Below are 14,090 nucleotides of genomic sequence, written 5' to 3'. Positions count from 1 at the left end.
CAGGAGCTATGTTGGAGAAAAGTAGGGTTATTGTACTGGTGGGGCTGTAGAACACAAATCCAAAGGAAATAAGGTTTTATTAGTTCTACTAGTCTTTTCTGTTTTTTTTTTAATTTTTTTTTGTTTTTGCTGGAGCACTCTGAAATGATGTTTCTTTAGTGAAAATCTCTCTCAGATCCTTATCCCCAAATGACTGATCAGCCTTAACAAGCAACTAAACTTGAACAGCTGAATAACTTAGCAATGATATAAAACCAGCCATCTGGGAAAAGTAACGCCAACTCTTCAGAACCAGTGCAGAGGCATTTTATGCACATCTGTGACAGAGGTTAAGATGGGCTGGCTGGTGTTCTGCATTTTGACATGGAGGTTGACTGCTGGTGTGAGGACTGAGTATGCCAGTTTGAGCTGTGGTGGGGGCTCAGCAAATAACAGAATTAGTGAAAACTTAAATTGCAGTGGAAAAAAATGCACTCCCCCTTTCCAGTGCTGTATTTTCTAGGACAATTACACTAGAAGCAAATGTGCGTTTTAATCAGGAAGATTTATTTGGCTGCAACTTTTGCAAAGAAATTAGGAAGGAAGAAAGAAAAAATATCAAATAATGTTATGAGGTATACTGTCCTGCACTGTAGTTAAGCCCTATAGGTAGTTTTTTAAGGAAAATAGAACATATTTAATTCTTAAAAAGGAGAATTTACAAATACATTTCTCACGGCAGCTTAACCTTTACTCTTTTAGAATTTATCAATGTGTGCCCATTGAAGGGTACTGTTAGACTGTAATGGAGATAATGGGCCAAATTTATCACCAGAATAGTTCCAGTATTCCCTCAAGTTTTGATTTATGGCTTAACTGAGAACTGAATCAAATTGCATATCTGATGCAGATTCCAGTCACTTGGATGAAAGCCACATATATCCAGCATCAGAATCTGGCAAGCTGGCTATGACTCTTTGTAATAAGGCTTTAATCCTTAAGAGGAAACTAGTCAAGGTTTTACTTATACAGGGCCAAGCCCCCAGCTTGCATAGATTAACTGTTCCATCAAAGCTGACAGAGTTATGCTCATTTAAATAAGCTGAGATCCCAGCCTAAAGTTAATGAAAAAGCAAAGCAGGATAGGGAACGATAATCATTCTCAAGGAATAGTTCAACAAACTGACAGATGAGTCCTATGTAATACTTACATCCTGGTTGGACATCTCCCAGTATGGTCTCTCACCATAGGACATCACTTCCCACATTACAATCCCATAGCTCCATGCGTCACTTGCTGAAGAGAACTTCCTGTAAGCTATAGCTTCAGGAGCAGTCCACCTTATGGGGATTTTTCCACCCTAGAAAATATGTTGACAACTTGTCAATATGACTAGAATACAAAATTGTACACGCTTAAGAGGAAAAAAAAAATATATGTTTCCTAGAAGATATCCTAGAAGGTGAGATTCTACAGTCAGCGTTCTGTCAATTGCCTTGTCAATTTGCTATAGGTGAAAAGGAAGAAATATACTTTATTCAGAATCTGATAGAAACTTGGTTTCTTTTGTAGTCTAATTCACCACAACCAGCACTTCTTGGAAAAAAAATTTCAGTCCAGAGAACAGAATGCATTTTAGATGATTCAAGTTCCTTCTGTCATACAATTAGTCACAATATACCTTTTGATTGAAAACATTCCAAATATGAAATTTCTAATACACAGACATTTCACTTCTTATCCTCTAATGAAATAGAAACATTTGTTGCAAAACAAAACATCCAAAGACTTAATAAAATTATATATGCAGAAAGGAAAATACAGCTTTTATTTTATTCTTTACTTTTGATAATCTCTCTCTAAGTCTTTTTTTTTTTTGACCCTTTATATATCTAGGTAAATTACAAACCAAGCGTGCTTCTAATACACATTTCCTTAGGGTACTGAATAGTTTCATTCTGCAGCTTTCAAGCTAAAATCCGAGTACTGCCACAAGAGACATCTGTAAGAATTCAGTCAACAAAGCTGATTTACCCTTTAGCAAGACCACAGCAGGCATAACTTTTCTCCATTTCTAATTTATACCATTTAATCTGTCATATTCCCCCATAAGAGTTCATGCACACAAAAAAAATCCTTTTATACTAATAAATAAATAATAACAATGAAGTATTTCTTCTCCAGATGCATTTCTCATTTCAAAAGTATATATTCATTATCATTATCTGTAGAACTCTACCCTTTAGATAAGTTGTTTGGAGAGAGAGTAGTATGATTAAAGTGCCACTAGATGGTAGAAGGAGGCAGTCGGCAGAGCTGAGCTGACTAACAGTAGTTGCTTTCAATGAGCAGTAACAGATTCTGCTCAGCATTATGATTGTATTTCTGACAGAAACAAAAGAAATGAACTAGAACATCAGCTTGGCAACTGAAGAGAAGCCACAGTTAAAAACAAGTAGGCAAAGTTCTGATAATTCACTTTGAATATATATAACAAACAATCTGTCTGCGAGTTCTTCAGAGCTGACACAAAATTGACTCAAAATTCTACCAGAAAGTGGTGAAAAGCTAAGCTCTGTGTCTGTGGCGATGTGTCAGGAAGCTAACTTCTCAGAACACAGCTTCGCTGAGTGCAACCTTACGATGAAAAATGTAGGTGGTTAATATTGACATAGTTCATAAATGACGGTAGCCAAGATGCCCTTTGCATGATGTTACCTTTTTTGTGGTTGCTTTTTTAAAGCCTTTGCCTTCTCAGTTTTGGCCTCACAAAGTTGCGGTTGAAGTCAATAACAAACCGTCTGCTGATTTTGATGTGAGTAAGGTAAAGGTAATACTTTGTTTTCTATTATCCAAGCTCCCTCCCTTTTTTTCATCCAGTAACCTGGGGGTCAGATCATTCACCTACCATGTAAGAGATACTTTATCCCATATCTACCAGCCAACTCTGAGAGTGCCCTAATCGCTCGCTTTTGCATGGCGTGGTGCTCTTAATCCATTCCAGGTAAAGCTGTTTCACTTACAGAGTAATTACAAACGCATTTGAGTATGAGAATAGAGAAGTAGGATGAGAAAGGAAAGTATGTTGTCCTAGACCCTTATGATAGGGCGTTCTCCAAGGAAAGAGAAACCTAACTTCTTGTCCCTTCTCCAGGGCACAGTTGAACATTTTATATAAATTAGATAAGAGCATTTGGCATTTGATCTCCTCGTCTAGTTGCAATGGTGTTTTGGTGGGATATGCAAGTCCAAGATTTCTTAGCTAGCAGTGAATGCTCCACACACTGGGTTTTCAGACCAGAAGGTTATGTTTTCTGAGAAATAGTTTATTTAACAGAGTCCAACTGCAGAGTCTAGTTCATGGTAGTGAATGGGGATTGAGGAGAAATATCTCCCCATGCTACCGAGTTAGGTGCCTTATCCTTTTATTTTTACCCCCTTTACTGGGTCGGCTTTATTTTTAAACATTGCCAAACGTAGGTAATTCTGTCATCAGATCTCTTGCTTCTGCAGATTTTTGGGGACAATTGATATATTCGTGGCCTAAGTTAGGGTTGTGGTAGGCATCTAATTCCTTTTCTGGACCAGGACACGTGCATTTTTAGTAAGGCAAACAACATTCATACCAATCCGTATCAATAGAGACACTGCCCTTAAAACCATTAAAGCTCTTGCTCATCAACAGCAATCCTGGCTGAGAAATTATACAGATGACACTTGTTCCAGCACAGCAAGAGTCTATTATCCGAACCTAGTCTTACCAAGGGATCCCTCTTGCTCCATTTTGCTTTATGTACATTTAAGATACTTTTCTGCAGTACCACACCAGCATTTGAGGGAAGATCAAACGAAGAATTCCATATTTTCTTTCCTCATCACAGATCTCAGAAGATGACAGGACAAAAAAATCAACCATTTTAAATGACTGTATTCTTGTGAAGCTTTCAAATTGTTCATTGAGACAAACTGATGAATTTACAAATTTGTTATGAGCCTAGCTTTCTAATTTGTAGGGTTTTATTAGTCATTTATCACTATTTGAATTTTAATGAACAGTCCAGTGTTAATAAGAAAATATCTACTTTTAGGGAAAACACAAATCAATACATGCAAATAAAAGGCATCTGGATATTTATAAAATGTTTGACTATGGGTAATTATTTTTAAAAGTTTGTTCCTTTCATGAATCTGATTATTTATTCCTGAATGACACTCAAAAAAAGAGGTCACTACTGTCATCTTGAACAGCATTCACAGCAAGATCTGTGAATATCAGCTAAATGTAAATGAGTTTTAAAGAATCTGATTAGACTATACAACTAGTTTCATCACACAGCTTTACTGACTGATCCCTTTTGGATAGAAACAGTAGTGGCTCATTGAATGTGAAAATGAGGATGGAGAACAGAGCCTTAAGAAAATTCAAAGTAATTCATGTTCCAGGGCATAAGACATACTCAGTGCTAGAATGTAAAAAAAAGAAAAAAAAATATCTTTTGCGCTAGTTCTAATGACAAAGTGAAGCAAAACCTCTTAAATTTTTACAGTGGATTCATCTTATGTATGAAGACATTATATTCATAAGAATGCAAATTTTGACACTTAATTATGTTTGCAGAATATCTGTTCATGCAAAAAAGTTGTTTTATTTATTTGAAAGCTATTCAAAAGGCAGAGATTGCAATATGACTAACGGAAAAGGCAAATATAACTAAACAGTAGTAATAGCTGCTCATGCATAATAGAAGGACATATAAGGTTTAGAATAGCTGAAAACATATTTCCTGCTTCTGATTAGAGTAACAAACAGCACTACTGCTATTTCTTTTTAAATTTTGATCTAACTGGAAAAATAATAATTGCAATACTGTTTGAACAATGCTCCACCTTCAAATTAAGATAATTTACAAATCATCTACATTTAACTAGTGCAGTGATGAAACATGTCCCAGCTTCCTGTATGAAAAAGCCTTTATGCGAGCTCTTTTTAGTTTTATATAACCTGTTCTTTCTGGGATGGGAAGCAGCGGGGGGACTGGGGGTATTAGGGATCATAACATATTTTTGCCCCGTCTCATACTGTAATAATGATATCAGCCCTATGCCAATTTTGTTTTTATATAGTAAAGTGTTATTCAGTTTATTAGGATTCAGCCTTTTTTTCCACGTGCTGCCTACCAAATAGTGACTATCTCCCACTATTTTTCTGGATTGCAATTTAATGAGCAATTAAATGAGAATATTAGGTTCACATTGCTCAGTTCATAGAACTGTTTCGGGATCAACCGCTGAAATGAAGTCTACCTGCTCCCCCTCTGCCAGGTATGCACACACTCACTTTCCCTAAGGAGGGGTCAATAGCCATTTGCCAGACTCTGAAGACAGAATTGAAATTTTGCAGACATTACAGAATGCCTCTTTCTTTACCTAAAACTATGTCTGAGAGGGACACTCTTCCCAAAATGCCCTGTCTTTTCTTAGAGCTCACCACCACAACAAAAAAAGAGTGCTTATGATCTGTCATGTGAAAAGACGCTCGCATGGCAACTGACACTAGATATTGTCCAACTGGCTAGAAAGTACATTCCTTACTCTGCCTTTCTGCCATCTTCTATTTGATTTCTTTATTTTACATATTAGACATATTTTTTTAAAATACAAGAGGCATCAGTAGTTTCTTTAATTAAATATTTAAACATGCTTTAGAAGTCCAGAAGAACAACGCAACTGGCAGCTACAGCCTACTTTTCTACCATGACGAAGGCCATGATACATTGGCAAGCTCAAAAAGCTTGAGGTGAAAAAATCAGGAATGACATAGGGCAAAAAAGCAAAAGAGGAAGTCTGTTAGATGCTTAGAACTTCTGGCATGCCCTGCTAGCTAATTAAAGTGAGGAGTGATACTACTGAAAACCTGATATAAAATTGTACATAACATTTATGAGCTCTTAATGGATGTGCAAACATAGCGATATACATAAGCAGCCAGAAGCAAATGCAGTGCCTTGGACTTAGGATGTGCTCAGAATTAACAAGGATGTGAAACAATGACTGTTACCATTGAAAAGTCTGCTCTTTATTTAACTTGAACAACAGGCAATGTAGACGGACCATCACAGAGCTGGCTGCAATTTTACTACATGCTGAGGTGCAAACCCATCAGTTCCAGATCCACAGACATCTAGAACTGTCTTCTTCTAGGACAAAAGGTACTGAACTATGTGCGCCATTCATCTTATCTGGCACAGTAATTCCTATGTATCAATCAATTACTGTTCCTTTATGAATGATGTTACTGAACTGTGCAACGATTTTCCATGTCACAAGGATAGCATTTCTCTTCTTCTCCACCCCACATGACAGAAATGGGGAAAAAAAAGAACTTCAGAGTGAAAAGAGACAGAAGTAACATGAGAGATTAGTTTTAAATATTGGACATAATTCATCATTCTGTACAAAAGCCTTATCAGACTTTAGTGGAGCAATGCTTTTATTTGAGCATATGAATCCAATTTTTCATGTGCAAAGTTATGAAATGTCAGAATTTAGCATCCTCAAATCATTACTTAAAACCATTCAGTATTATCAATATTATTCCCCAGAGACTATTGGAATATCAGAAAAACTACATGTCAAGATTGCAAAATTCTTCTGAAAAGGTATTTCAGAATTCACTTTTATTATTCCTGATTCCAGTCAGTTCCAGCAGTCTTTCATTTCCCTCAGAAATGACATGAACAAGCCCTCTTAGTTTTCAAAGGGACTATATTTTCTTTTAATCTCCAGGAAAATACTCATTTTCTTTCAAGTATCGGGATTAACAATGCTAAAATTAAATATGTTGAACTTGACTTTTTTCCCCTAAGCTAGCTATCCAGTTTTTCAGAACAAGTTATTTATGATTTTAATAATATAGCATTTTAGTGACTATTAACTACAAATATATATTTGTACACTACAAATATATTTGTGTCCGCAAATATGTGAGGAGGAAAGCTGTTGGCAGATGGAAGGAAATCAGCACCTAGATATTGGCAGAACTAAAACAGCCAAAACCAAAGGTTTGTCTGTAGATCATCAGACTCCAGGGGTAGTCTTCAGCGCCACCAAGGGGAAGATACATGGCCTTTAGCAATAGCTCTGGACCAGTATGCACAGACTCTCCACACAAATCTATCACTATTTTACTGTCCTGTGTAGGACTTTATCTCTCAGATTGCCATACTGCTGACATATTGGAGCGCTCCTGATTTTGCACGTTTGTCTTTTTCCCCTGCTCACGCTTTATTCCCGATGTGTATGCTCACATCCAGCTCTGCTGCCAGTGCTGAGGCAACCTGAATGTAGAGTTGACTCCCTTCCCTAAACCTGGGGCAGATGCAGCTGGCACGCCTCAGGCGCCCGCAGAACGGGCTGGGGAATTCACACGCACACCCAGCGGCTACCTGTCATCAAAGGCAACACAGACAGGGTCTCTGTGCTGCAGTCCTCTACTTGAGAAAGGGTGGTAAAGAAAGCCATTTCACACATCACGGTGGCAGAATTGGGCCAGAAATCCTTCAAACGAAGAACTCCTAAGGAATTAAAGACACTTTGTATTTGACATTTGAATAACTCAGATAAGACAGCTGACTCTTACTCAAGAGAGTGAGTTATCGTTTGATCCAAGAAATACGTGGCAGGCTCATAACCTTTAGCCGCCATAACAGATAGGTCTTTGGCTCAGGCCACAAGCTTTCCTTAAGGCCAACGCTTATTCTCCAAGCCTATAAGGTTTCTTGTCAGGACTCACCCTGAGAAGTCAATTCCTTCTTCTTCTGCAGCTTTTGCCCTGCCTGAGCTGGGCCTCCCTGTGTGCTTGCCTGTAGTCCTTTTAGCCCACTCCACCTGGAGATAAAAGCTATTTCCTGATGGGTGTCCAAATCGTTTCTTCTCTTACACAGAAGAATGGAAAGCAGCAGAAAGTTGGATAGCTCCTTTACCCCTTTATCTCTGTGTGTGTGTGTGTGTGTTTAAATCATTCTGGATCATTCTTTTGGTGTTTGACCAATATTTCTAAACTAGCTGTACATGCACTGAGCTTAGTATTTGCAATAACCCTGATTTCAGTAATGGAATGAATCAAAACTAGGTATTCAACTAAGACCCAGAATAAGATTAGAGACAGCGCTGGTTTTGTTGAAAGGTGATTTGGCATGAACTAGTGAGGCTGTGTTTGCGGTTGTCTTTGTTGTGGTTCTGGATGAGGATTTGTGGGGAAACAGTGGTGATTTTACGTCCCAGCTGTAGGACTTTGCTGAACAGCTCTTGGCTGTATATCAATCACTTCTGTTAATTTATGTTCTGATTTAGGTAGGCATCTAAGCACGTCTTTTAGCCCAATGATTCCTCATATGAAGGTTGGCCTAAGAAGCCTAGGCACTGAGTGTGGATGAGCACAAGATGCTTAACGTGCAGCATTTAGCCATCCCGAAGTGTGCATGTGCAAATGCAAAAAGCCCACGTGGCAATCCCAAAGTCTACCCTGCGAGTGCAATGCAATGGACCCTGCACGTGTGAGAGTTCTCTCCACATATTCCGATCTGTTGTTGTAGGTCTCACTACACCACAGGTGAAAACAGGGAGAGCTCGTGGCTCCCCCTTTCAAACCAAGGTGCAGGGAGAAGCCCCACGGACCTGTGGTATAAGATGTTATGGATTCACATGCACCAAATGCATACTTAAGGGCCTAGGTAGGTCAGGGTCTCAATTAAGGCCAGATGTTGGCTTACCCAGAGACAGGCTGAAGATGGAGAGGAATGACATTGCCAAGCATCACTGCCTGAGGGACTGCAATTTATATAATAAAGACAGAAGGATCATTGCCATTCATTAGACAGGCTGCAGCGACAGTGTTGCTAGCAAGTCGGCTCTGCCAGCGGACAAAACTCATGTTAACTAGCATTAACATTAGAGCTACAGCAGGAAGCTTCTCCAAAACTCTCCACCCTTCTTGTCATTTTGTCTTCCTAACGGTCATCAGCAAGTTTGAATGGATCAACTGTGCATACACACAAAAAAATATACGCCATCCTACTGCCTTTTCATATAAAAGACCATTCAAAAAAGTGCTCCATATGGAATTAAAATAGTCAAGTATTTTTCTAAATATTAAAGAACCATGCAACAGAAAGTTCTTATAAAATAGCTGGAATTCTCTTCAGTATTTCCTTTGAAACAAAACACTTCAACAGTCAGTCCTGTTCCTTTTCTGAGGCATTGATCTTCACTCGGGTTGAAAGATAATAAAAAGTCTGATAAAAATGCATAGCTTTGATCCTCAAAATCCATGTAAGTGAAATGGTAGTGAATATCTCTAACCACTTACTTCTGTCCTGCAATCATGTTTTCTTGACAGTGCAATTTAAAGAACTTTACACAATGACAAAGATGCAGCAAACTACAGAATACAGGTAGTTGATGCCATTGTGTCTTGTTTATGTGACTAACTGGACTATAGAGATCTTCTCTTGTTAGCCACAACGCCTTCAACTACAAGGTGCTCATTAAAAGACCCAAGATTTTTACCTGTTTATTTTAAGAACATGCATTTTTAAATTTTTAAATGAACAAAGTACATCATTTTAGAGACTGAGGAATAGGAGGCTATAGTTTGAAAACTGATATAAATTCCAGTTTTCCAGAGCTGCAAGTTTCATGCACTCTTCTTTAGAAGAGGAAGCAGAGAGGAAGTGAAGAGGAACACTGGAAAGAGAGAAAGGGAAAAAACAGCTTTAGCTTTCAGAAGTGATTGCTTTGCAAATAAGCGTAGACAGATTAAGTCTGTCAGGGTGCAGCAGGAGCAGGGCTGCTCTGCAGGAGAAGGTGAGCTGGGAGCTGAGGGTGGCTGCAATGGGACACAGGGCAAGCAATGCCCTTGCTGACAGGGCACAGCCCCGTGGCACTGGCACGTGCAAGCAGTGATAGCAGTGGGTCCTTGTGATGGCCCAGTGAGCATCACGCGAAGGCGAGGGCAACTAGCCAAGCCCACGGTCAATCCCGGACATCCCAACAATTCCAGTCCAGCAGGGCTGGGGCTGGCCAGCTACGGGGACTGCCGGCCCCAGGCTGAACTAAAATGGGCTTCTGGGTAAAAGAAGTAAAAGAGAAATTCAGTAAAGGAGAAATTCTTTCCTTTTCTGAAATTAAATAAGAGATCTATGCATTTCTACAAAATCCAGTTCAGAAACTATAGCGCCACTTGGCAGTAATGATAGGTAAAAATGTCATTTGTCTTGAAACTAATATTTCTGGTAAAGATCTATCTCTTTTCAAGAGCATCAATTTCAATCTGTCTGCCAGCTGTGTCAGCACCGCTCACCGTATAGCAGTAACCAATTTCTTGAAAGTTACTCCTACGGAGTTCTTCAATCCGCACATCCAAAGCTTGTTCACCTTGCTTACACAAGTAGTCCTACTGAAGTCAATGGAAAAGGTGAAGAGGATTTGTTCTGAGATGCTTACTTGAGGGATGCCTTATGTTGCACAACTCCGTAACAAAAGAATTTGCTACGGGGCCTGTCCTTACAGCAGAAATGAGTTACACAATACAACTATCTCTCTAAAAATAAATAAGTTAAATTGAAAATAATATTATTAGGCACTGTGCTTTCTTGAAAGCATCAGCCAAGACTTGTCTCTGAAATGAGGGCCCTGACTTCCCCAGGGCTCTGTGAAGTGTTTATTATTGGATCAAGAGTAAACTGTTACTATGTGCTGCTTGAACAGTTCATGTCAGGAACTATCCTTAACTATTTCACAGCCAGTGATTTCAACAGGAATACATCGTTGACATGCATAACAGCAGTTCCCATGTTTCAACAAGACGTGGTCTCTTATCTATACTGAATAATGCCCAGATCATTCCTACTTATACTACTCCGTCCCATAACCCCTGCCATAATTTCTTCCACGCCATGAAATTAGAAGTGGCCAATAAAAACTCAGCAGCATATAGAAACCTGAATGCTGTGGACAAAGTAAGATATACTTAAACACAAAATTAACAACATACAGGCTACAGTGCTGCCATTACACATTTTCACATTCCATTAACAAAAACTCTTCATGTTTTCCCCAAAATGAGTCTGGAACAGCATTTTCAGGTTGCTGTATGAGAAAGCTGGATAATCTAGGGACCTCTATACTGAATTTATATTTATATGCTCTGGGGTACACCAGATTTTATTTATCTAAGGCTTTTTCAAAACCTTTTTCTAGAAATGAGTCAGAAACAACAAAAAATAGGCTTTTGAGAGTTACAGCGCTATACACAGATGCTGATGATCAGAATTATTTCGAGACTAAGCTAGTCTAAGTATCTCATTGCTTTAGTTTTGATCCCCACTGGATCAGGAAGTGCACAGGAAAACTAGAATCTTAGTAACTGATGGAATGAAATGCTCTGCTCCCGTTTTTGTGAAGTCATTTCTCATTTTATCCTGGAGTTTGCTGTTAAGTTTTGAACAATTCATGGATTAGTTACTGGTTAAAAGAGGGGAAAAAAAACCAGTCAGGAAGAAAAAGTTGAAGGACCACAGCTAAAAACACACAAGGAAAAAAAAAAACGCACCTAACTTTACATACAAAATAACAGGATTCTGTTATGATAGATAGGTCTATGGAAGTATCAACTCAACGCCCAATAGCAAAAAGTAAAAAAGGAAATGTAATTACAGGAATGCTTAGGAAAAGAACAGAAAACAGCGTTATGGCACTGTTGAAACCCAGGGTAATCCCACAGCTTGTTTACTGAGTGTAGTCTTGATCCCCCATCCCAAAAGAATTCACTGAAACTAGCAGCCCTATAGAAAAAGACAAGATGGGCGTTCAAAGGCATGTAATAAAAGAAACCAGTGAAGGTCTACACAGTCCTGAATATAATGGAGAGGTTAATAGGTACAGATTATACATGGCTGCCCGGAGTACAGAACCAGGGCGTATCAAATGAAAACTGCAAGTAGCAGGTTAAAAACAGACATACGGCAGTATGTTTTTGCAAGGGAACTCATTACCACAGGATGTTGTGGACTCTAAAATAACACACATCCTCAAAAAGTGACTAGATAAATTTACAGAATAAATATTCATGAAAGATATTAAATATAAAGGCACACTTCTCATTTAAGGAAGTCACAGACTGCTAAAAGCTCAAAAAGCAAAACTGACAATGTATCACTATATGCACGCTCTTTTACTATATTCCTCCTTGGCATTTGTTACTTGGCAAATGTTACCACCATTTGTTGTGGTGAGGTACTCTGATGTGAGACAGTATAATTGTAGATAGCTGTCTGAAGGATCACAAGATAGTTCTTTCTTGCTGTTGATTCTGTGACTGCATTTACATGGCTCTGTACTGGACCCCAACATTTATACATATCCTTTATGACTAAACCTCTCAACAACAGGTACTAGATAGTTCAATTGTCGGAAGTTTTAGCAACAGAAAAAGGACTGATGACTAAGGATACAAACCAGCAGACTGTTAGCCATAGAAGTACTGCCCCATGATATGGTGAGCAGGCCACTGTGTGGGGGTGGGGAGTCTTACGGCTGCTCCATGGAGGGACAACACTAGCTTGCAAAGATTTCAATGTCTTATCTTTCATCAGCAATAAATAATTTCACTTAGGAAAAAAAAGGGGAAGGGGGAATAAAAGTATTCCCAAGACCGCTGGGAAGCACGCGAGTTTCACATCTCTAAGGGAACCCACACACCATGTAAAAACACCATTTTAGGGGAGATGGGGGGACCAAACACTGCTGAAGGAAAAGCAACTGACTCCAGGGGCCATGGGTCGAGAAGCATAACGGGGCTGGGGAGCTGTCAGACATCGGCTACCATTTCCTGCTTTCCCATATGGGGATACCGAAGGATGACGATGAGGAATGACCTGCCAAGGCCACGGTGCGCAACGCGGCTCAGCACAGAGGACTGCAATAGCCATTTCTCCTTAACTAGACCAAAATGCTCCCAGTGCTGCTCTGCCAGTTTACCAATGAAACTAAGCATGCGAGCCACAGCGGTGCTGCTGGCAAGCGTGTTAGTCAACCCTCATGTTACAAGTTTTGAACCACTGGCCCATTTCAACCATGTATGACCAGAAGGTAGAGGCAGCAAAGACATCGAAGGCTAGGTCCAGTTGTCTAAACAGAGTGTCTAGTATCCTTTAGGCACCGTCACTTGCTCGCTAGCTGCCATTTTAGGAAAATGCAGATCTCCCACTGTGTCACGTTTGTAATTGCACGAACATGACTGAAGCATATCATCAAAAAATTACAAAGAAATGAACATGAGAGAGTAGTTTTCGATATAAATTAGGAACTGCCTCACAACAAAGTTTCTCCGATATTTCTGTTTGGTTTAGTGACATACTGGTATCATCCATAGATCACTGCAGCGTGTCAGCATGCAAATTGTTAAATAATAGGATAACCATCTGTTTGATGATGAATAGTTTGGCACAGAAACGTGGCTGAGCCTTCCTGCAGATAACCACATTTAACTAAATCTCTGTCAAACGTTTGAACAAAGGGCACAAGCCATCAGCTAGTTTCTATTTCACTATTGTCACTAGGTTTACCAGGACAATGTTTTGACCAATGCTTACCGTGGTAGCTCCAGTTATATGAATGGTTACACTGATTTAATATATAATGGTTATACTAGTTTAATGCTGGTTTACAGCCACTGAGAATCTGCTTCTGACCTCTGCAATAGAAACGTTTCTTGCCACTGCACATCCTAGACTTAACTTTTTCATACTTTTTCCCTCTATCTTGATACATTTTAATTCAGGCTGTACATCAATTGTGGGACAGGGATATCTTTTGTCCCATAAGACAGTTGAATTTACTCCCTGTATTCCCCAGATGGCATAAAGTTTTGAGTAATATACTATTAAATTATCTTTTTCTAATGATGCATCGTACTAAATCATCATCTGACCAATCATAATACAATGGGAATAACATATTAACTTAATTTATCATCCCTGTACCTTGCTTAGGGGATATTTTACTTCATCATATAATATTTTAGGTGTCACTTCCATGATATATTACAGTA

The 14,090-nt window shown here is 39.0% G+C and overlaps 1 protein-coding gene across 6 annotated transcripts in view; it reads right to left on the bottom strand.

The window, feature by feature from the left end:
* EPHA6 (EPH receptor A6) overlaps nucleotides 1-14,090 on the bottom strand; it is a 536,080-nt gene that overhangs the window by 22,523 nt on the left and 499,467 nt on the right. For all 6 annotated transcript variants that reach the window (XM_068909219.1, XM_068909191.1, XM_068909211.1 and 3 more), the window contains one exon: nucleotides 1,191-1,340. In XM_068909219.1, the coding sequence (XP_068765320.1) occupies nucleotides 1,191-1,340 (150 nt within the window). The remainder of the gene's footprint in view (nucleotides 1-1,190; nucleotides 1,341-14,090) is intronic.

The sequence above is a fragment of the Struthio camelus genome, chromosome 1 (genome assembly GCF_040807025.1).
Source record: "Struthio camelus isolate bStrCam1 chromosome 1, bStrCam1.hap1, whole genome shotgun sequence".
In the NCBI taxonomy this organism is placed as follows: domain Eukaryota; kingdom Metazoa; phylum Chordata; class Aves; order Struthioniformes; family Struthionidae; genus Struthio; species Struthio camelus.
This window is presented reverse-complemented; position numbering and strand designations above follow the sequence as displayed.